Raw genomic sequence first — 24,820 nt, forward strand, 5'->3', positions numbered from 1 at the left:
GAAAGAACCCTCTAGGACTGGCTTTAGCACGAGTCAACCAAAAGTTACTTCTTTTTTAGGCACATAAAAACACTTCCCCGTGGCTAGACCTAAATGAGTGGATGACTGTAACACAGTCCCCTGAGGGCCAGGCTCCTGCCAGGGGGAGTGCTGCACAGGTGCTCGCCGGGCCATGGGGTTTGTCATCGCTGCTGGCCCCGGATGCGCCAGGGAATCACGCGTGGACAAAGAGTGAGTTTTATTTCTACCAGACACATAAAAGTAAGGGTTGTATATCTCTGTGTTCACAAAATAGAATTCCAAGGCTCTGAGGAAAATCAGTCCCAGGGCACTTTCCTCCCCAGGAGCTGATTGGTCACTTTCTGTGGAAGAAAAGAAAGGCAGGAAGAGCGTTAGGTCCTGTGGTGGGAGGCAGTCGGCTCCTCCCTGCTCCAGCTGGGACACCCCACCCCAATCTGGCTCGGCAAACTGCAGTCACCATCCACGAGACACTGCCTGAAGGTCATGGTCATCTCTCGTCAACACCCACTTTCTCCACAGACACGGCTCATCTGTAAGCCTGCTAGATTCACTGATTCATCAAGGCCCGGAAGGGGCTGGTCCTGCCTGGTGGACGTACAGGGCAGGTCGTGCAGAGCCTGCAGCTTCCTCACTGTGCCTGTCTGTCTGCAGCTGCAACCCCACGCTCCTGGTCTTTGGGTCCCTGGCGTTCAGAGCTCTCCGGAGGTGTAGTGAGGGCCGGGAAGTGGATTTAGTTGGTGGTGAGCCCTGTGAGGTTCCGCTGGCCCAAGCAGACAACTCTGTTGCCACGCTCAGACGCTTTCCTGTTGGCTTGGATGTTTCTAGAAGTATTTTACTCAGCCACGAGGGGTACAAAAATCACCATTTGGGATTCTGGGATGAAAACCTAAACAATTCTGATATTTGGACTTTTCCATCACAGTTCCTAAATGCCTTCTGCTTGTGTGTGGGATCTGGCTTCATTCCAGATGCACGCACAGTGTCTTCCACAATGAAGGCCAAAGTGCTGAAGCTGACCTGCAATCTATCACTGGTATCTTTCTAGTCAGCAGCATTTTGAGTTCAGGTTTATTCTGGCACGGCGGGGATTCCAAGGGAATGTCCAGACGGGTCAGACACGTCTCTCTCTCTCTCTCTCTCTCTTTCTCTCTCTCCTTCACTTAGAAAGCTTGACCCACTCCACTCCACTCCACACGGGACTGGCTGACCTTTTTATACAGCTGGGCTCGCAGCCGGTAAGTCTTGTATTCGGATCTCCTTTTCTCCTCTTCTCTCTTTTTCTGGACTTCTGGCAGCTGCTCGTACATCCTGAGCGAAGGACCCAGTGGAGAAACAGCCGTGAGGTCACCAGCATGGGGGCGAGCGATCTCTTCCCCAACGCTGCCTTAGGCGCCCGTCTTCCACGCCCCCCATAGGCCCTACTTCTATTGTGTAACCAGTTTCCTATTACACATAGCCCCAGCCTGCCCTGTTCACAACCTGGGAAAACAGAGGAGGTTGGCCTGAATCCTTGGGACCTTGCACCCGCATGGGAGACCTAGAAGAGACCCCTGGTTCCAGGCTTTTTTTTTTTCTTTTAAATATTTTTTCATTTTTGCTGGAAAGTCAGCTATACAGAGAGGATAGACAAAGAGGAAGATCTTCTATCCATTGATTCACTCCCCAAGTGGCTGCAACCACTGGAGCTTTGCCGATCTGAAACTAGAGCCTGGAGCCTCTTCCGGATCTCCCACATGGGTGCAGAGTCCCAAGGCTTAGAGCCATCCTTGACTGCTTTCCCAGGTCACAAGCAGGGAGCTGGATGGGAAGCAGGGCCGCTGGGATTAGAACTCGCGCCCATATGGGATCCAGGCACGTGCAAGGCAAGGATTTAGCTGCTGAGCTACTGTGCTGGGCCAGGTTCCAGGCTTTGGGTAGGCTCAGCTCTGGCCATCGCGTCCATTTGAGGAGTAAGCCAGGGAATGGAATATTTCTGTCTCTCCTTCTTTCTGTAGGTTTGCCTTTCCAACAAAAATAAATGAATCTTTAAAAAAAGATAACACATCATAAAACCCTTCTGTCAGTGGCTTCTTCTGGGAAAACAATAGGCTAGCAGGAATAGTGATAAAGTTCTGCCTTTGACTCCACGGGCAAGAATGTACCACACCAGCAGTAGATAACAAGCAGGTCTGGCTACTGGAAGATCCTGGGAAAGACAAGCACTACGGTGGTCAAACCCACAGAGCTGCGGAAGTCAGAGGAGACTGCAGGAGTCACAATGCTTAGTGAGCTATGCTACCTGAACCTTTAGAACACTCCGGTGTTCTAATAGGTGTGAGCTGAAAGGATAGAGGCCGGGCAGGATCCTTTTCATCACTTATTTGTCAGTCACTCACACTGTGATTTGTTCCAGAGTTTTCTATTCCTTTTTGAGGGCCATTAGTGAGAAACTGCTTTCACAGCTCACTGCTCATATTTCAGCTTGAACATAACGCCTTTCTTTTGGGGGGGACACTTGGGGGCCTGGGTTATGTTCTAAAAGTGCCTCTTGTTCTGTGGGTCTTACCGTTTAGATCTCTGAATCATTTCCTTCTTCCCAATGGGCTTGCTCTCCTGGGTGGCCAGGAACACTAGGCGAGGGGGAAAGAGGATGTCAGAGGGTGACGTAACAAGGGAGGGTGTGGCACTCAGGAGCCCTGACCGGTCGCTGCTGCGCTGCGTGTTCCTAACCAGAGCTGCCACTACCGGGAGGGCAGCAGTGAGCAGGAACCAAGGCCAAGGCCAAGCCCCAGGTAAGACCACAGCGACCGAGAGGAGCTGAAGTCCCTTGGAGACACAACGCCCTGGAGCAAACATCAGTTTAAAATTCAAAAACTGACCAGTTTATAAGATTCGTAGGTAAGGCTGTGATGAAGGCACTGAGTCATACTTCCTGGTTTTTACCGCTTTCCTGTATTCTTTTACCGAGTTTTACACTTTCTGTAATTGTTAAGAGCACAGACTTTGAAACCAGCCCACCTAGGTTCGAGCCCAGCTCTTTCATTTATGAGGGGTGTCATCTTAGGTAAGGTACTTAATCTCTCTCTGTCTCTACTCTCTCACTGTCAATAGGGCTCTCTGGGGTCCCTACATTAGAAGGGGTATTGTAAGCATCAAATAAGAACAGTGTCTGGGTAAGCCACAGGACTATGTGAGGGCTTATCACCATTATTAGTATTTCACGGCCTTATGGAGCAGGCGAGCCTGTGATTACAGTCATGGCTTTAACAACAAAAATTATACCTTTGGAATTAACTTGCTCAAGGACACTGAGCCAGCTTATGAGAAGTTGTCCTCACTGCACAGCCCTGTTTTTAAGAGGCAGTGACAAAGCCAGAGGAGCTGGGCTGGCTTCGGCAAAGCTAGCTGGCCAAGGAGATTTGAACACGGGAAAACTTTTCTGTCCATGTAACTGGCCTGGCACTTAGCAGTCCTCCCCGGCGCAGCTGCAGCCTCACCTCCACTCCCCCACGAGAAGAGGGACAAGCAGGTGTACCTCTCTTGGGCGGTGGGACCCTGGGGTTGAACAGCGCGTCCCGCTCACTCTGCAGCACGTTCTGCAGTTTCCGCTCCTGGACGATCAGCCGTAGGCGCTTTATTCGCTCCCCAGAGCGGGAAATGAAGTCAGGCCTGTGGAGCTGAAGCGCTTCCTAGGGAGGACAGAAAAGCACCCACTTCACATTCACGACGCGACCCACTCTTCAAATGCCTGGCAAGGCAGCACCTGCCCTGCAGTTCTGTGGAGCTTCATTCTACATTTGATCTTAACTGAAAGGCTGAGAAGTGATGTGTGGGGCTTTTTTCTAAGGCTTGAACACATCTAGTGCTGGAGGAAGCTTTAAGATCTTTCCTCCCCAGCAGGGGAACCAGAGAAGTACTGCCCAATGAATACGAGAACTGAGATTGCAACAAATACGATTCTCCCTTGTGTTGATGAGATATGGCTCAAGTCTGTGGAGCTCTTCACCCCCTCCTCAAACAAATACATCATCCAATGACATATCGTTTAGTCCACAAGGGACATGTAAGGAGGAGGTTGGTGCCTTTTGAATCTTTAAGCAGGCATCTGTAAACCCAATGATCAATGCCTGCTATTGCCTAGCCCCTAGATCCTGAGGGAGCCACACTATAAAAGTGAGAGCTCTTTGACTGACAAGGACAAACCAAGCCCTTATGTAATAAAGAGATGAGCTGCAGAAATGCTAGAAAAGAGGGTCAGATGAACTCCAGCTCAGAATGGCAAGTCACAGATACTTCTTTGTATCTTGCTGTTCACCTCCCACCTCCCCCAATATACGGACAAAGTTAACTTGATGCCACTGTACCTGTAGGGTTGCTCTCACAAACGGCTTCGGGGCGTCCCGGCCATCATCGCCTCTTGGACCACCTAGGGACCGTCCATCACTTGCGTGCTGTCCCTGCCAGTTCTGTTCCCGCAGTGGCTCTCTCCAGGGCTTGGTTTTGGTGATTGGTTCAAACCAGGAGATGCCAGGACCATAAATCTTGGGCAGGTTTTCCTTCTTAGATTCAAACTTCAGATCTTCCACAGGAACAAACCAAGAAACTCCTATGGGACATAGTTTTACGATGGAAGAAAGCTTTCATTTTATTATTATTTTAGTTTTTACAACTCTGCTCAGCTTTCATCCAAGGTGTGCAAACAGATTTTCAGGTGTCTCAGGGGTCATGGGCCAGCTGGGTGCCTTTGCCTCTGCCTTAACTGCAGGCGTGAGTTGGGACCATCGGGACACTTGCTAAAGTGGTGGTTGATGTAGGCAGTAGGGTCAATACAGTCATTCAGAAACAGAATCAGAGCAAAGCAAGAGACTTAATTCATTAGTATTTCTTCTACAAAACCTGAAATCAGAAACTGACCTTCATAGAAATTCTGTTTGCTCTTCCTTAATTTCTTATCTCCAACATAATTGGTAAAGAGCACCTTCTCTTCAATCATTTCTTCTGACCAGGAAGTCCCATCACTGTCCTCTTCTACTCTGCCTTCACTGGAACTTGGAGTTGGGAAAGTAATGCCGACATCACGAGTGTGTTTTCTGGTACCGTTCACGATCTCCAGGCTACCTGAGGGGAAAGATCACACAGGTGCTCTGGAAGCAGCCCTGAGGTCGGGCTGCCAGGTTACTCAGGCCAGGAAGTAAACCTTTTCAGTTCACTTTTCAGCTTCAAAAACATGCCTTGCTTGGTGAGGAATAACAGGCAGAAGGAAGATGAGATGCTGAGAGAGAAAGGAAGAGAGGAAGATGAAGGAGAAAAAAATGAGGCTGGATTTATTTTTCTCTTTTTTTAAAAGATTTTTTTTTATTTGAAAGGCAAGATTTATAGAGAGGGATAAAAAAATTTTTCCATCTGCTGGTTCACTCCCCAAATGGCCACAACAGCTGAAGCTGAGCTGATTCAATCCAAAGCCAGGAGCCAGGAGCTTCCTCCAGGTCTCCCATGTGCTATCAGGGTCCTGAGGCTTTGGGCCGTCCTCTGCTGCTTTCCCAGGCCACAAGCAGGGAGCTGGATGGGAAGTGGAGCAGCTGGGACACAAACTGACACCCATGTGGGATGCTAGAACTTGCAGGTAGAGCATGAACCAGAGGAGTCACTGTGCCAGCTTCAAGAGGTTGGAGTTCTAAGTCTGGGATGTTACACAGAAACTAGAATAAATAAAGACTCAAAGGGCTTCAGTTCTGATTCTACGGGAGGAAGAACCACTTCCAGGGGTATTTACAGTAAGGAAGAGGCAGGTAAGGATAACACTCAAGGGTGATGAAAAAAATCAAGAGGTAAAAAACTTATTTTTGTCTTAAAAATTCAAAAGATACAGGAAGGCATAAACTGAAAAGCCCTCTCTTCTGTTCTCCATCCACTGTTTCATAATACTATATAGGATTCCAGGAAATTATTTTTTGTATGTTCAAACAACTCTCCATCTTTTGTTTATTAAGAATACAAAATACACATAGTTGTGTACTGGATGCTATTATGTACCTTGATCCTTTTTTTTTTTTAATAAGTTTTTATCTTTGAGATCTTTCACGATTACCACAGAGAGAGCACCCTCATTCCATAGATGACTTCATCGCATGGATGTATAATTTAATCACAGTTACTGATGGACATCTAAGTTGAGTTTAATTTCCTGTTATAACAAACAATGCTTCAGTGGTTAACTTAAAACACCTGTCATTTAGCACGTATGTGATTACATCTAAGGTTAAACCTCCACATACATACAGTATATCTGCATGACAAACTGCAGAAGTACAAGCGTGGGGTCCTGGTAATTTTGATAGAAACTACGAAGTTACCTTCTCACAGATGCTGTACCGAGTTATACTCCCATTAGAAAATGAGGGCACTCATATCTATCTACACTCTCGTCCACAAACTGGGATTTCTGCCACTCTTACAGGTGGAAAATGACATCTGGGTACACAGGTAGTTTTATTCTTCCATGATGAGTAAGGTTGAATGTCTTATATGTTTAAGAATCACTTAATTGCAACTGAAAACCTTGAATGTAAGTAAGTTACCTGCTTGTATACCCTTGTTTAACATGTGGATATTTTTCTTGTTGCAAATGGTAGAGTTCGAGCTCAAGAAGGTACTAGCAGAAGATAAAACGGAATCGGAAGAAATCGTCTGGTTTTCCTCCTGCAAAACAAAAGAGATCCTGTTGTTATCTCACTCAACTGCAGTTATCCACAGGATAAGCAAGCCCAGAAGGTTCCAAAAACCCTTTCTCATCAAATTCAGATGGTCAGGATTCAGCTGGAGAAATCCTGCGAACAATGTGAGCCTACTGCCACATATCAGATGGGCATCGCTGGTATAGACGTGCCAACACTGGTGTAGATACAGTGTTAAGATGGGAAGACAAAAATTAGGGAGGGTATTTTCAAAGATGGAAAATCTTTTTTTAAGTTATTATTTGAATTAATTTATTTTTTATTGGAAAGTCAGAGGAGAGTCAGAGAGGAAGATCTTCCATCCAATGATTCACTCCTTAAGTGACTGCAATGGCCAGAGCTGAGCCAATCCGAAGCCAAGAGCCAGGAACAACAACTTCCAGGTCTCCCACACAGGTGCAGGCTTTGGAATGTCCTCGACTGCCTTCCCAGGCCACAAGCAGGGAGCTGGATGGGAAGCAGGACTGCCATTAGAACCAGTGCCCATATGGGATCCCGGTGCATTCAAGGCGAGGACTTTAGCCACTATGCTATCATGCCAGGCCCTACTTAGAAAATCTTGAAGGTGAACGCCAGCCAAGCATCACCCTGTGCACTGTGAAAGGAATTTTGAATTGACATCTACAAGTAATTATTTAAAAGATTTATTTATTTGAAAGGCGGGGTTACACAGCGAGAGAAGGAACATAAAAATAGTTCTCTTCCATTCACTGGTTCCCTCCCCAAATCAGATCAGGCCAAAGCCAGGAGCGTGGAACTCCATTTAGATCTCCAGAGTGGGTGAAAGGGACCCATGGGAAATCAAACAGCAGGACCAGCATTGTAGTTCAACAGGCTGATGTTTCACCTTGAAGCACTGGCATCCCACATGAATGCTGGTTCATAACTCGGCAGCTCTGCTTCTGACCCAGCTCCCTGCTTGTGGCTTGGGAAAGCAGTAAAGGAGGACCCTGCACTTGTGTGGGGGACCCAGCAGAAGCTCCTGATCAGTTCAGCTCCAGCCATTGTGACCATTTGGGAAATGAACCAGCAGATGGAGATCTTTTTCTTTTTCTGTAAATTTTTCAAACAAAAATAAATCTTAAAAAAGAAGAGGAAGAAGTGGAACAGCCAGAGCTCTAACTGGCATCCGAACTGGATGCTGGCATCACAGTCTGAGGCTAAAACCGCTATGCCACAGGGTTGGCCCTAGATACCTGCATGTAATTTTGACATGAGATAAAGCTGGAGATGGTTAAAGTGATGTGCTGCTACAAGAGTGCTCCCCAGTAAGAGCAGACCAGGCACGTGACACAAGACAAGCACCAAAGAGCTGCAGCCTAAACAAGATGTCATGAATGGGGAAGTACAAAAAGCGTCATGGAGTCCAGTGGCCTTTCTGGGTTATGTTCAAAGTAGAGAGCAGCAAAAGGCAGGTCAGGAATTGGTACTGACGGTGGGATATTGGTAGACGACAAAGCTTAGCAAAATATAGTTGAACAAACAATACAAAAAAGTATTTCTTAAAAGTAGTCATCAAAACAAACTTAGGGTGAGTAGAGGAATCTGAAGAGGAGAGATCTGCTCACCCATCTTCTGAGTAAATGCCACATGGCTTTCCACTTAACCGAGCTTGTGAGAGGTGAACCAATGCTCAGGGGCCCAGGCTCCCCTGAGCTAGATAAACCATATTTCAAGGTCCTCAGGAAACTTGCAGCAGAATCTTAGAGAGGAGGAGCTATGTTAGACATCGGGGGACAGATAATACTTTGCAAAGAGGGAAGCTTCGCAAACTGGTGGCACTGACAGTGATGGCCTGCAAAATTTAGGAGCAGTTATCAGTGTGGTCATTTGCAAGCATCTAGGGCTTAGCAAACCAGCCGTTTTTCAGTAAGGCAGGCAGAGAAAGCCATGCCAGTAGACATGGTCAAATGACAAAATTCTAACGAAAGGAATGTGTGTAGTAGGGTACCCTCAGATTTGAACAAAAAAGGCAAAATATTGGATGCCATTTTTAAGAACAGAAGGAAGTCCTATGGGTTGAGTGACACATTTGTAGACCCATAACTGGCTGAACCAACTTTATCCAGCAAGTATTCACTAGGCACATGCTCTGTGGCAGTCACAGGGTTGGATTTTGGTTCTTTCTGAACATTTAATGTAGCAGCATCTTGAAGCTATTGAAAGCAAAATAACTTCCACATAATGCATATCTGGCGGGGGGGGGGGGGACAGGGGCAAAGTGGATAAGACCTAAATGGCTGTCAGGATCCAAGATAATGACTGGAATGATGGGCCAAATCAAGTGAAATGCTTAGGAGAGGCAACTCTGAAGGCCTACACATCACACAGGAGAAATGGCAATAGTTTTGATGTTCATGTAGAAGGAAAAACTCTGGGTATGGAACCCAAAGACCTAGGCTGGCCTCAGATCTTCCCTTTACCATCTGTCTCCATTTAGCAGATTACAACCTCTTCATGCCAGACTCCCCATCTAGAAAAAGGAACAAAAGCCTCATTTCTCAAGTTATCCAAGTTTTAGAAAGAATAAAATATTTACATATTCAGCTGAAAAGAAAGCTAGTATAGATCTAGCAGAGCAATATGACACTGAAAAACAAAAAATAAAACCAACGGGACAGGCATATGGCTGGGCAGCTTGGGACACCTGAATTCCCCTTTCAGATTGTCAGGGTTTGAGTCCTGGTTCTGTTTCCGGTCCAGCTTCCTGATCATGAGTGTCCTGGGAAGCAGCAGATGATGGCTCAAGGACATAGGTCCTTACCCCAGAGCCCTGGACCAGCCTGGCTTAGCCCTAGCTGTTGTGGGCACCTGGGGCAGGAGCCAGATGAAGATCTTTTCTAGCTTTCAAATAAAGTCTATCTGCCTTTCAAATAAACAAAGTATGCAAGAACAGAAATGACAGGGAGGTAAGTGTGACTGTTGGGTAACAGTATGTCTTCTCTGTAACTGTGAAAGAGAAGGCACTCTAGGAATTGAAAAAAGACATGTTGTAACAGATATGTTCAAGTCTAACAAACTGATGTTGCTGTTTTCGTGTGTATGACAAGGGGTGGAAATATATGTAGGCATTAGCTTTGTTATGTAAATAGATTTCTGAAAGTGTTGTGGACTAGGTTGGGTTCCCTGGAGAAGCATTTTAAGCACAGGCACAAATATGATGAAGTGATAGTTTATTTTAAAAGGTGAGGAAATCTTACACACACACACACACACACACACGGGCCATGTTCAGTGATGGAGTGGGCCAGGAAGAGAGAGGGTCAGAGAGGGGTGTTTTTTACTTGCTTTGACGGCAGCCCTGGGTCTACAGGACACTCCTCTCATTTCGAGTAAGGGGAGGTAGCCCCTGGGGAGAAGCCATCTAACAGACAAGAGGGTGGACAGGATAACATATCTGAAGGAAAGTGTCAGTGGCTTCTAGCTCACGACCCTAAGCTAGCCATGGTCCTATCCCAAATTGAAAGACTCTAGATTGGAAATGGAAACAACTGTTTTTATTTGTAGATTACATGATCCTCTTCATAGAAAATACCAAAGATTCCACAAAGAAGAGCTATAATGAGTAAGCTTGGCTAGGTTCCAGAATATATGATTTTAAAAATTATATTTCTAATTCTAGCAATGATTAATAAAATAATAAAGGAACAATCCCATTTACAACAGCAGTAAGAAGAGTAAGATTTTTAGAAAAAAGTAAACAACAGATTTGCAAGGTTTCACAGTGGAAGCCACAAAACTTGACTAGGTAAAGGGGCTATTTATATGCTGAGACACAGCACCTGCATGGAGGGGAAGACTTGACACTGTTAGGATGGCAGTGCTCAAATCTTACCAAAATCTCGAAGTATATTTAAGGAAATTTACAAGATGACACAAATGGAAACAAATGACAAGAACCAAAACTAAAAAGGAACAGAGAAGATGCAGGTTTCCCGATTTTAAAGCTTTCTATAAATCTACAGTAATGAAGATATTATGGAGTTGGTATAGCATAGATACAGACATGACATACTTAACAGAACAGAATTGAGTCCTTAGAAATAAATTATTTATGGGGCCAACCGATTTTCATAAAAAATAACAAAAGTGAACAAATGATGCTGGGATAGCTGTTTGGCCACATGCAAAAAACGGAGTTTGCATACCAAAAAGCAATAGATAATGGATCATAACATACACATTTCTTATATAAAATGTATATATAGAAAGGAAGACTTCTATCCTCTCTGTAAAATCTTTTAATAAAAAACTAAAAACAAAAACAAAAAACAAAAAAACTAGGAGGAAGTCTATGTGATTTTGGTTAGGCAGAGAATTCTCAAATATCACACCAAAGCACAGCCTAATAAGAGAAATAATTTCTTTTAAAGATATTTCTTTTTTTTTTTAAGATTTATTTTTATTATTATTTTTTTCATTGGAAAGGCGGATATACAGAGAGGAGAGACAGAGAGAAAAATCTTCTGTCCACTGGTTCACTCCCTAAGGGACTGCAACAGCTGGAGCTGAGCCAATCTGAAGCCAGGAGCCAGAAACTTCCTCCAGGTCTCCCACGCTGGTGTAGGATCCCAAGGCATCCTTGACTGCTTTCCCAGGCCACAAGCAGGGAGCTGGATGGGAAGTGGAGTAACCGGGTCTAGAATCAGCGCCCATAAGAGATCCTGGTGCGTGCAAGTTGAGGACTTAGGCACTAAGCTACTGTACCAGACCAAAGAAAAATAATTTAAGCTACACTTCACCAGTAAAACCATTGTACTCCAAAGACATTTTAAAATAAGAAGCCATAGACTTAGAGAAATCAGTAAAGCACACTTTTGCAACCAAAATAAATAAAACCTGTTAGTAAGATAATTAAAAATTTTAAATTGACGCCTAAATAGACATTCCACCAAATAAGGTATGAGTAGCCATTAAGCACATGAAAAAATGTTCATTATCACCAGTCATTAGATAAATGCAAATCAAAATGGTGAGGTTGGCAGCAATTCATAACTGTTGAACTATCAAAACCACTTGAGTAAGACCCTTAGAGCATGCCCCACATCAGGGACCTGGCGTGGGTGGGAGACTGGGTGGGACTTCTCCCTTAATATCCCCCTTTACCCCAGATACATGAAGGAAACAATGTAGAAACAATAGTCTTACCCACTTTTCTGTAGCTCTTGAACCTTTAAAACTATGTAACAATTATCAAAGCTATAATTAAAAAATGGGAAAAAAAATCACAATGAGCTACCACTTCACACCCACTAGGCTGGCTGTAACTAAAATATGGACAATAAGTCCCTGTGCAATAGCCTAGCAGCAAAAGTCCTCGCCTTGAATGCACTGGGATCCCATATGGGCGCTGGTTCTACTCCCAGAGGCCCCGCTTGGGAATACAGAGTGACTGCAAACACGAATAGAAAAGGCATTCCTTATCAAATGCTGCTTTATGTATTTTTCCTACTATGTGATTATCAATTTAGGAAATGAGAACAAAGCCACAACTTTGGGGGAAGGTGTGGTAATAAACATTTCACAAGCTCAACAGGTAAAGATCATGTGTGAGGGCAGACTAATGTTCCAGCCAAATAATGGAAGGGGGAAAGTTACCACACCTGAAGCATGACACACTTCCTAAGAGCACGTTAAAAAGCATCAACAAACCCTAACCCAGGACAGTTGCCCAAAAGAGGCCTGGGACCTCTAGTCATGTGGTTCACAAGAGAAGACCTGAGAGAGAATACTCCGGCAGGAGGCAGAAGCCAGCGGGGAGAAGACTAGATCAATTTCCCATGCCCAAAGACAGCAGTGTCATAATCACAATGCGAGTGACTTTTGGAACTTCGTTAAAACCTTTGTTAACTGGAGACCTGGACAAATGCAGAGAGTGCTGTGAGCGGGGAGGGGAGCTCTGAGGCTGAGGCTGGGGTGTTCTTCCATGCAGATGTAGCAGAAGGGTCCATCGGATAGGTGGGGGCAGGAACACAGGCCTCTTGGGTCTCTTCCAAGCTTGGGGCTCCAAGTCTCCTGCCCTTCCCAAGCCCACCACCAGCCAGAGGGCAAACAGTCACACTTATCCTGGACTAAATGGGTTTCAGTGTGTGTCCACTGGGAGATCAAATTCCTATGCTTGGTAGTAATTTACACTTTAAAAAAGGCTAACATCAAGGGGAAATCTTTTTAAAAATTGATTTTTATTGAAAAGTCAGATACACAGAAAGGAGGAGAGAGAGAAAGGAAGGAAGATCTTTCATTTACTGGTTCACTCCCCAAGTAGCTGCAACTACCTGGGCTGATCTGAAGCCAGGAGCCTCTTCCAGGTCTCCCACATGGGTGCAGGGTCCTAAGGCTTTGGTCCTAAGTCTTCAATTGCTTTCCCAGGCCACAAGCAGGGAGCTGGATGCCGGGATTAGAACTGGTATCCATATGGGATCTCGGCGCATGCAAGGTGAGGACTTTAGCCTCTAGCCCATTGTGCTGGGCCTGAGAAATACATTTTTAAACACAAAATATATCTATTTGGTCTTCTAGGATGGTGAAAATAAAAAAGACAGACCAAAACAAGTACTTATTGGGAAGTAAAGAAATTGCAACCCTTATCCATTGCTTCTGGGGACGTAAAATGGTACAGGGGCTTCGGAAAATGCTCTGGTCATTTTTCAAATCATTAAACATGGAGATTGAATAATATGCCCAAGAGAAATGAAAACACAGGTCTCCACAAAAATGCATTTATAGTAGTTTGTTCATAATAAGTAAACAAAGTGGGAAAAAAACCCCAAACATCTGAACTGATAAATGTGGTATATTTACACAATGAATTTAACTTGGCCATAAAAAAAGAACAGATATATGCTAAAAGGTGGAAAAATCTTGGAAACAATGTTAAGACAAGCATCACAAAAAACTAGGTAGTGTATGATTTCATTTATATGAAAGGTCCAGGCAAGCTGACAGGGACAGTAATTGGTGAGTGCCTGCAGGGAGGGTCACGGTGGGAATATGGGGAAATAACAGCTGACTCAAATCAATAGGCATTGATTTTGGGGGGATGAATGTTGAATAAATTTAGATTAGGGTGATGGATGCACAGTTTTATGAACATGTTAAAGACCAATGAACTAAATAAATATATGTAATATGTCAGCTGTACATGTATTTTCTCATACAAATGGAAATAAGTGCTGATTATGAAATATGCAGCAAAATACCTTATCAAGTTCTATGGCTCATTATCTCCAGTGCTACTAAATCAATAATTGGGGAAAAAAAAAGAGGGCGTAACATGATAGTGCAATGGCTAATTGCTCACCTTATAAGCGCTGGGATCCCATATGGGTGCTGGTTCGTGTCCTGGCTGCTCTACTTCCCAATTCCTTGCTTGTGGCCTGGGAAAGCAGTGGAGATGGCCCAGTCTTGGGACCCTGCACCCACGAGGGAGACCCCAAAGAGGCTCCTGCCTTTGGATCAGCCCAGCTCCAGCCATGTGGTCATTTAAGGACTGAACCAGCAGACAGAAAACCTTTGTCTCTCCATCAATCTGATATGTCTTTCCAATAAAAATAAATCTTAAAATACACACAAACATTAAACCAATGCAAAGTGATTAACAGTGCTGCTTTCACAAAATGAACAGTCACTTCCAACAAAAAATGTGACTACTGGTCATTGTGGGTGTGACACAGAACTACACTAAGCTAGGGTCAAGTATATTGAAATGTCAGAAGTATGCAATCACAGCATGTGACATTTCCACCCAGATTCATACCAAATAATCACAGAGCATAAGCCCTGCACTTGGGTCTGACAATCTGTGTTGAGGACCTGCTGTGGAATAAATTTTTTTCCTGAACTCATTTACTGTGTTAAGCCACAATAGTGCATTCTTCTTATTCAACAGCAGAGTGCCTGGCACCTCCTCTAGTGACCTCAGCATTCCTCGGGGCCTGCGTATTAATTACACAATTCTCTGCAGTGGGGCTTGAACATACAGATTTAAGTGACAAGTTAATTGACGTCGGCTTCCTTGGTTTAAACTCTTTGTTGCACGCTGTCTGGGAATGAGATGTACATGGCTCATGTTTCTGTTTTAATTTCTATTATTTTAACAGCAAACTCACCTGTTGATGCCTTATTCCATACCAGGAAGATAAACCTATTACATTTGTTATATTTTTAAATATAATTAAAATCTAGGTGAGATTTATTCCCTTATTTAGGCATCAGAATATTATTAGACTCAGAAATAAAAGCTTCTCAAACTATTTTGAGGTCAAGACTGAGCTTAGGAAAGCATATCCATTGTAGGAGAAAGGTCACGTTTTCTCATAAATGACCACACATGGCTATTTTTCACCTAGGAAGATCACTGCTGCTGGCCTCCAGCTAGAAGGGTATTTGCTGGTATTTTTCAGAGGAATGAATTTATGCTAACTCACCTTAAGCTTAGTCCAGAGATAAACATTGATAAGAGAGAATCAAAATTGGAAATGCAGTCTATGATACAGTCTCTTGCTGAAAAGCTGGAGCTGGTGCACAGGGAATTAACCTGCAGCCCACAGTACAAGCATCTCATAGGATTTTAGATTCCTGCTGCTGCACTTCCACCCAGCTCCCCGCGTATGGCCTGGGAAAGCAATGGAAGATGGTTCTAGTCCTTGGGCCCCTGTACTCAGAAGCTCCTGGCTCCTGGCCCTGGCCATGCCTTTCAAGTCATTTGGGGATGGTAGGTTGTATCTTCTCATTTCTCTCTGTAAATCTGCCATCCCAAAATAAATCTTAAAAAAAAAAAAAACAATAAAATGAGCCAGTTAATCAATGAGAAAAACCAGGAGGTTGACATATAATCATGAAATCGCACAGAGAATGGAAGTTAGATAACAGGGGTCCTACGGGCTTTTATCATCAGATGAGGACTATGGCTTGAAGCAGCCCAAGCTCTTTTTTCTCTGTATTCCCCCAGGATGTCTTTTCTCTTGCTGTAATATCTCTAGGCATTATGGTCACCCTTACATGGGTGATTCCAATGTCTTCATCTCACTTATTGGATGCTCATAAGGTCTGACAGACCCAGCTTGTGAGAATATTTTTACTTGGATTTTGTGAAGCAACATCAAGTTTAATAAATAAAACTTCTTCATATTTTAGTTAGTATTAGTTTCCTCTTCAGAGCTTTCCACTTTAATAAGCTCCCAAATATAATTTCATTTGTATTGCATTGAAATTTCAAAAGAGAATTGGCAAATCTAATTGGTGAGAATTCAGTTTAACAAAAGAATATTAGATTTTTCTAATAACGAATGGTATCTTCTTATTTAAAAATCTGACCATTAGCTAGCCCTTTGGAATAAAATTACACTTTTGTACAAAACATACATTCCACTGTCTCCTGATCCTCTAAACAGTATTATAGAGAAAACTAATAATCTTTATGATTGTAAGGTTGGGAAAATCTAAGCAAAGCATGAAACAAAGTAATAAAGAAGCTGAGTGCATAGCCATATTACTATAATATTCATAATATTCATACGCTGAGTGCTTAAGAATCAAGGGGGAGGGCCCGGCACGGTGGCCTAGTGGTTAAGGTCCTCGCCTTGCACACCCAGGATCCCATATGGGCGCCGGTTCTATCCCGGCAGCCCCGCTTCCCATCCAGCTCCCTGCCTGTGGCCTGGGAAAGCAGTCGAGGACGGCCCAAAGCCTTGGGACCCTGCACCCGCGTGGGAGACCCAGAAGAGGCTCCTGGCTTCGGACTGGCATAGCATTGGCCGTTGCGCTCACTTGGGGAGTGAATCATTGGATGGAAGATCTTCCTCTCTGTCTTTCCTCTCTGTATATCCGCCTTTCCAATAAAAAAATAATAAAAATAAATCTTAAAAAAAAAAGGGGGGGGAAACAGTCAGGGAAAAATGGACAAAGGGTATTTGAAGTAACTCCTACAATAAGAAATGTAAAGGATAAATCAATATGCAGTTAAAGCAGAGGCAAATATGAACAAGGGTCAGCACTGTAGCAAGAAGCAGCCTGCACCATCGAAATCCTACAAGCGCTAGTTCAAGTCCGGGTTGCTCCACTTCTAATCTATCTCCCTGCTAACGTGCCTGGGAAAGCACCAGAAGATGGTCCAAGTAGTCAAGGTCCTTCCAATCAAGTGTGAGACTTGGAGTTCCAAGGCCAGAGCCTGGCCCAACCCTGTATATTATCTCTCCTACTTTCTCTCTTTACCTCTGCCTTTCAAATAAATCTTTTTATTTAAAGACTGATAACATCCAGATTTGGCAAGGGAATGAAGAAATATATTGTTACACCTTGTTGGTATGAAAACGTATTTGCACAAAATTTCTGGAAGGAACAGATTCAAAGGTAGGGAGTCAAGGTGGTGTAGAATACTGATATTCTTTCAAGTTCTATTAATGTCATTTAGGCTTTTACATTCTTGGCCAATTTTTTAAAAAAGATTTATTTGTTTTTATTACAAAGTCAGATATACAGAGAGGAGGAAAGGCAGAGAGAAACATCTTCTGTCCGATGATTCACTCCTCAAGTGAGCACAATGGCCGAGGTTGTGCCAATCCAGAGCCAGGAGCCAGGAACTTCCTCCAGGTCTCCCACATGGGTACAGGATCCCAAAGCATTGGGCCGTCCTCGACTGCTTTCTCAGGCCATGAGCAGGGAGCTGGATGGGAAGTGGAGCTGCCGGGATTAGAACCAGTGACCATATGGGATCCCGGGCGTGTTCAAGGCAAGGACTTTAGCTGCAGGGCTACGCCGCCGGGCCCCAATTTTGAGTATTATCCTAGAAAATCATCCATCTAATCTAGAAGCTTGGGCTCAGTGTGATAGCCTAGCAGCTAAAGTCCTTGCCATCAAACAGAAGATCTTCCTCTCTGTCTCTCCTCTCTGTAAATATGCCTTTCTAATAAAAACAAATCTTTAAAAAAACTGTATTTCTCTCTAAATACAGACATATCTTTATCCTGTATACTTTTACTGTCTTAAATTTCAATTTGTAGTGCTTCGGTAACCCAGAAGTGGTTTAGAACGAGAACTGTTTTTTTAAATTTTCTTGTACTTAATCTAAAATTCATAGTTAAATTCTGCTTCAGCCAGTGCTCTTCCTTGATGATGTTTAGATAACAAAACATAAAATAGTTATACTCTCTCTTAACCTAGCATGTCACGGGTTCAGCTGGAAACCCCAATTTGAATACCCGAGTTTTAGAACTTAGATGTGAAAATAATTGTCAGGTTTAAATCTTTGTCAGAGTTAACATTAGAACTGAGCACTTTAGTTTAAGACCATGGACTAGATTTATCAGTTTAACTTAACTCCTTTAAGACTGAAATGTTGAAATAATTAAACTCAATGAACACAATGGGATATATGAAACTTTTTGAATTGCATAAAATGGTGATCGAGGTTAGCAATTTTAAGGCACAGAAACCATAGCAATATCTCCACGAGATTATTCTTCTGAAATTACAGAGTAGGGACTTGGAGACACTCAAAGCAAGTTGTGTACTTAAAAAAAAAAAAATCACAACCTAACTCTCTGTCATAGAAACTAGTGTTTCTTACCTTTTGGCAAAAATTAAAGTTACTTGAAGATAAGTGGAAATAGAAGTTACATGCACAGCAGGTGTAAATATAGATTGAAAAGCAATTTGGTACTAGTATAAATTCAAGTGCGCACACACACACATCTGTACATAGATACACACACATATATCTGTAATATCTCTACACAGTCAGTGATCTGGAGGTCCACTTCTTGAAACATGCAGTAAGATAGTCTCAACATTAGTCTAATAGTGGATACGGAGGATAGGGGATAGGCATTTTTGGTGTTGCAGAGTTGACAGTAACTACGGTGTCTACCATGGAGGAAGTTCATGAGTAAACTGGTAGATGTACTCCATGGAGTACTATACAGCATAGCAAACCTGGATAAAATTGGTTTTGAAAATACAAAGCTTATTTTTATATAAACTAACAAATACTATTATGGGTTCTAATTCTGGTGACACTGCTTCCTATCCGGTTCCCTGCTTGTGGCCTGGGAAAGCAGTTGAGGACGACCCAAAGCCTTGGGACCCTGTGTCCATGTCAAAGACCTGGAAGAAGCTCCTGGCTTCTGGCTTTGGATCAATTCAGCTCTGACTGTTGGCAATCACTTGGGCAATGAATCATCGGACAGAAGATCTTCCTCTGTCTTTCCTCCTCACTATATATCTGACTTCAAAAAAAAAAAATCTTTAAAATGTATACACATACAAAATAAAAATTTCTAAGAATATAAACCAAAGGATTTACAGACAGACCAGTTGCCTTTGGGAAGTCAGGAATAATGAAGCCATTTGGAGATGCAGTTTCATAAAGGGAAACCATGAAAAGTAGATGTTGGCACAGCAGTTGGTAAGTTGCTTCATGGGATGCCCACACTATATTCCAAAGCGCTTGCTTAGAATTCTGGCTGCTTGCTTCTGGTCCATCTTATTGCTAATGTGTATCCTGGAGGACAGCTGATGTTGCGCCAAGTTCTTGGGTCTCTGCCACTTATACTCAACAGATTGTTCCAGGCTTTTGGCTTTGGCCTAGCCCAGCCCTGGCTATTGTGACTATTTGGTGAGTGAACCAACATATGGAAGATCTCTCTGGCTGTCTTTCAAATAAAACAAAAGTAAATTTTAAAAATTATAAAAGAGGCCACTTAACCTTTTGCAGCTACAGTTAAAATATTTTATCTTGGTATAGGAACTGCATGCTAATATTTCTCAAATATTGTTCTGCTTCTAGAAGGATTCATTATGTCTAGATTAGAGGTTCAAAATGACCTTGTAGGCAGAAAATAGAAGTCAATAGCAAAGGATCACCTTCTCTAAATTAACTTTTTATATTTGTTTAAGTAGCTTGGCCTATCTTACTGTATTACTGTCAAACAAAAATAAGTTTTATGGCTTATTAGAAAATATGTTCTTGGGGCTAACACTGTGGTGCAGAAGGTTAAGTTACTACCCAGGACACCAGCATTTCATATGAGCATTGGTTTGAGTCCCAGCTGCTCAGCTAATGTGCCTTGCAAAAATACTAAAACAGTAACGTATAAAAGAGAAATCAATAATCAATGATTTTAGGATATTCTATTGGTATTGCCATTAACTATAATTTCTCTTCATTGTGTCATAGAGACTGAGTGCAGTGCTGGCGAGGAGTGGATTTTGGAGATTTCCACATCCCCTGTGCAGTGCCTGTGCTGGAGTGCCAGCTCTGTTCTCCATTCTAGCTTCCTACTACTGAGAACTCTGGGAGGCAGCAGGTCACAATTCAAGTACTTGGGTTCCTGCAACCCAGAGAGGATCCCTAGATTGGGTTCTGGGCTCCTGGCTTTGGCCTGGTCAAGCCCTTGTTGTAGGGCATTTGGGGAGTGAACCAGCAGAGACATGATGCCTCTCTCTGCCTTTCAAATAAAATGTACAAAAGGAACATTGGTGGCTATTCAATGATGTATTGATGAAGCTCCTCTTGTATCCTCCTGTAAAGGACTCTGGTTGGTGGGTGCCTTGTGTTCATCTGTCCAGTTGCTGGACACATGGGGACATTTAAGAAAGAAGAGGTCAAACACAGAAAAATCTTCATAACGTGACCATTTTCTTTTTTGGTACTGACAATAAAAAAATTCTCTTCCACCAGAACATAACTAGAAACAAAGAAAAGAGATGGGGAAGAGTGAGGAGAAGAACAAGAAAATCCACAGAAAAAGCCTAGGGATTCACACACAAAAGCACAGAAGGAAGGGAGGAGGAGGAATAAGGGGAACAGAGCAGAGGGAGCAAGAACAAGATAGAACAAAGGTGGGGGCCTGTGGCGGGTGAGCAGAGGAGGGACACGCAGAGTGCAAAGACGCAGCAGTGGCAGAGCAGAGGACACAAGTGCAGAGACTGAGGGAGCAGGCAGAGGGCAGAGACAGGCCCTGAGAGGCGAGTCCAGGAGGTATGGCCAGCTCCTGTGGGATGCTGGCGTCCCACACACTAGTTTAACCCTTTGCACAAGGTCAGCTCTAAGAATACATTTTTAAATAAGCCATAAATGTTATTTTTGCCTGACATGACTCAGCAGCTGTCAGATTGCTATTCTACTATATTCATTGGTTTTTAGGCCCTCAAATGCACAATAGTTATTAACTATATATAAATATATTTATTTATTATTATTATTTATTTACTAAGTATATAAAATATATTTATGAGGATAGCTGGACTAAACACAAGATAGGAAGTTTGAAAAGAATATAAACAGTACGCACACACACACACACACACACACATACACACTGAAAAACATACGTTAAAGAAATCTGAACCAGAATAGATATCATACTTCTGACCCACCAGATTAGCAAATTTAATAAGGATGCTATTGTTAAGTACAGACCAAGGTGAACAAAGGATTAGTTTGCCCTTTCAGGATGTCAATTTAGCTGCATGGATAACAGATTTCGAATCCATATACCTGGTAACCCAGAAATTCCATGTTTAGAAATGTATCTAAGGAAAGAGAAAAATACATAATGACGCAGTAAGTTTAGTTTTCGAAGTGTAATGATAAAGAAAATGACTAATAGTTCAAACATCTTTCACTAGAGAACTATACTAATAATATATTTATACATATATTAATAGTATATATATATCTTACATATATAGCCATTAGTAATGACTCTATAAAGATCTGTATCTGATACTGAAAGATGTCTAGTAGGTTAAGCCAAAAGTTCAAGGCAATACACTTGTCTAATTGCATTTTTTTCTAAAGCAAACCATATGGATTAAAATTAAAAACCTGGGGCCCAGTGCAGTGGCCTAGTGGCTAAAGTCCTCACTGCATCATGATCCCATATGGAGGCCAGTTTTAATTCCGATGGCCCTGCTTCTCATTCAGCTCCCTGCCTGTGGCCTGAAAAGGCAGTCAAGGACAGCCAAAAGCCGTGGGACCCTGCACCCATCGTGGGAGATGCTGGGCCCTTATAGTCCCCTTTTCTATGTTTTTTGGTTCAATTAACTAAGATTTTGTTGAGGGTTTTTTATATGCATTTATAAGGAATACTGATTTATAGTTTTCTCATCTTTTTCTATTGTTGGAATCAAAGTAATACTGGCTTTCAAAGATTTAATTGGAAAGGGTGCTTTCTTTTTTTAAGATTTATTTTTATTGGAAAGTCAGATATACAGAGAGGAAGATCTTCCATCTACTGATTCACTCTCCAAGCAGCCTCAACAGCCGGAGGTGCTCTGATCAGGTTTTGGGTGGTCCTCAAATGCTTTCCCAGACCACAAACAGGGAAAAGACGGGAAGCACGGCTGCTGTGATTAGAACTGGTGCCCATATGGGACCCCAGGCGCATGCAAGGTGAGGACTTTAGCTGTTAGGCTACCATGCCAGGCCCTGCAAAGGGTTCTTATTCTGCTTTTTCATCTGAGAGGCAGAGAAAGATCCTCCACCTGCTGGGCAAAATAGCCCAGTGGCTAAATACTCGCTTTTAAGTGCCGAGATCCTATATGGATGCCAGCTTGTCTCAGCTACTCAACTTCCTATCTAGCTTCTGCTTGTGGCCCTGGAAAGCAGTAGAGCATGGCCTGACATCTTGGGACCCTACACCCACAAGGGAGATGCAAAAGACATTCCTGGCTCTAAATTGGCTTAGCTCTGGCCATTGTGGCCACTTGGGAAGTGAATCAACAGACAGAAGATCTTTATCTTCTCTCCGTATATCTGTCTTTCCAATAAAATGGATAGATCTTTTAAGAAAAAGAAAAGGGAAAGGGGACTATATCTTAAAATCAAGTGAGATTTATCTTGCAAAGGCAATGACAATTCAGTGTGCACTTAAGGCAATGCATCATAACAACAGGATAGAAGAGGAAAAATCTGGGGTAGACACCATGGCATAGCAGGCTGTTACTGCCTGCAGTGCTGGCATTCCATGTGGAGTCTTGCCTGTCCTGTTTCTGATCCAGCACCCTGCTCATGGCCTGGGAGAGCAGCAGAAGACAGCCTAAGTGGTTGGGCTCTTGAACCCACATGGGAGACCTGAAAGAAGCTCCTGGATCCTGGCTTCAGACTACCCAGCTCTGCTACTATGGTCATTTAGGGAGTGAATCAACAAAAGGAAGATCCCGCTCTTTTTCTTTCTGTAAGTCTGTCTTCAAGTAAATTAACACATCTTAAAAAAAAGCCTATGGCAAAATTCAAAACCCTTTCATGATAAAAATCATTCAAGAAATTAGGAATAGAAGGGAACTTCTATGCCTGATTAAAGGCAACATCAAGACTCACTATTAACATTATTATGCCTAATGACAGAAACGCTTCTTCCCTGAGACGAGGAACAAGACAACGATGTTTGAAGAGAATCACGATGGCAGCATAGGGTGCAGACGGGTTCAGGACGATGGAGAATCAGTAGAGACAGAGTAAAGCACTTAAGGTTACAGAAAACGATAGGGATCAGACCACGAACAGCCAAAGCTATCCCAAAGAAGAAAAATCAAGCTGTAGGAAACACAATTCTAGAGCTCAAAACATACTACAGAGCAGTGGTTATCAAGACAGTCTGGTATTGGTACAAAAACAGAGAAGAAGATCAATGGAACAGAATAAAAACAACAGAAGAGAGCCCACACATGTATAGCCAACTAATCTTTGACAAGAAAGCTGAAAACAATCCAGGGAAAAAGCCTGGTCTATTCAACAAATGCTGTTGGAACAACTTGATAGCAGTCTTGCAGAATTAAGAAGCAAGACTCACACATGTCACATTATAAAAAAACCAGTTCTAAACGGTTTAAGGACCTAAATCTACACCCAGAAACCGTCAAACTATTAAAGGAAAACAGAGGAAATACTCTCAAAGAAATAGGAATGAGGAAGTCTTAGAAAAGATGCCAAAAACACAGGCAAAGACAAACAAGCAAATGGGTCTACATCAAACTAAAAGGCTTTTGTACAGCCGTGGAAATGACTAACAAAGTGAAAAAGCAACCAACAGAATGGGAGAAAATTTTTGCATACTATACAAGCAATAGGGGACTAATATCCAAGATTTACAAAGAGCTTCAGAAACCCAGGGATGATGACAGCAACAACAACAACAACAACAACAACAAAAAGACAACTGTGAAAAAATGGGCAAAAGAAATGAACAGACATTTTTTAAAAGAACAGATTCAAATGTCTAACAGACAAATGAAAAAATGCTCAGGCTCCCTAGCCATCAAGGAGATACAAATGAAACCACATTGAGGTACACCTAACTCCAGTGAGACTGGTCTATATTCAGAACTCAACTAACACCACCTGCTGGCATGAATGTGGAGGAAGGTACTCTCCCCCTCAGTGCTGGTGAGAGTGCCAGCTAGTACAACCACTATGTAAATCAGTATGGAGAATGCTTAGAAAATTGCAAAAAAATCTGCCATATGACCCAGCTATCCCACTCCTAGGAATAGGCCCAAAAGAAATTAAAACTGCTATGAGAAGGGGATCTGTAATCCTATATTTACAGTAGCATAATCTAAAATAGCAGAGACATGGAAACAATCCAGATGACCATCCAAAGAATGCTTAAACAAACCATGGAGCAGTTAAACTCCATGGAATATTACTCAGCCATTACAAAGAATGAAATTGTACCATTTGCAACTAGATGGTCCCAACTAGAGACCATTATGCTCAGTGAAATAAGTCAATCCCAAAAAGACAAATATCATATGTTCTCTCTAATATAAGAAAATCATGAAATTGGAATGTATAGTGATGGAGTAATGGAGACTACCACATCCAGATGTGAAGACACAATGCAACATACATCTGTTTCCAAACAAAAGATGGACTCCCATTGAAAGTGTTGGACATCCCTAGACAACGGGATGATGGATTGTCTGACATTGTCTGTACCAGCAATGTCAGGACACACTTAAATTGCAGACTGATGGAATCGTAACTCCTTATGAAGGAATGTACTGTTGTGACAAAATGGGAAAAATCAGTCGGGGGATGGGAACTGGAGGGAGGGGAATCCCAGAATTCTACGATAAAATTC

At 42.8% G+C, this 24,820-nt stretch overlaps 1 protein-coding gene across 1 annotated transcript in view; it reads right to left on the reverse strand.

Annotated features, from left to right (window-relative positions):
* Positions 1-224: 224 nt before the first annotated feature.
* ALMS1 (ALMS1 centrosome and basal body associated protein) overlaps positions 225-24,820 on the reverse strand; it is a 96,968-nt gene continuing 72,372 nt past the window's right edge. The window contains exons 16-22 of the mRNA XM_040993215.1: positions 6,579-6,699; positions 4,915-5,118; positions 4,365-4,606; positions 3,536-3,689; positions 2,567-2,630; positions 1,230-1,329; positions 225-362 (exon numbers count right to left, since the gene is read on the reverse strand). Coding sequence (XP_040849149.1) covers positions 318-362; positions 1,230-1,329; positions 2,567-2,630; positions 3,536-3,689; positions 4,365-4,606; positions 4,915-5,118; positions 6,579-6,699 — 930 coding nt within the window. The 3' untranslated portion in view covers positions 225-317. The remainder of the gene's footprint in view (positions 363-1,229; positions 1,330-2,566; positions 2,631-3,535; positions 3,690-4,364; positions 4,607-4,914; positions 5,119-6,578; positions 6,700-24,820) is intronic.

Source organism: Ochotona curzoniae, unplaced genomic scaffold (genome assembly GCF_017591425.1).
Source record: "Ochotona curzoniae isolate NIBS_2020 unplaced genomic scaffold, NIBS_Ocur_1.0 contig_883, whole genome shotgun sequence".
NCBI classification, from domain to species: Eukaryota; Metazoa; Chordata; class Mammalia; order Lagomorpha; family Ochotonidae; genus Ochotona; species Ochotona curzoniae.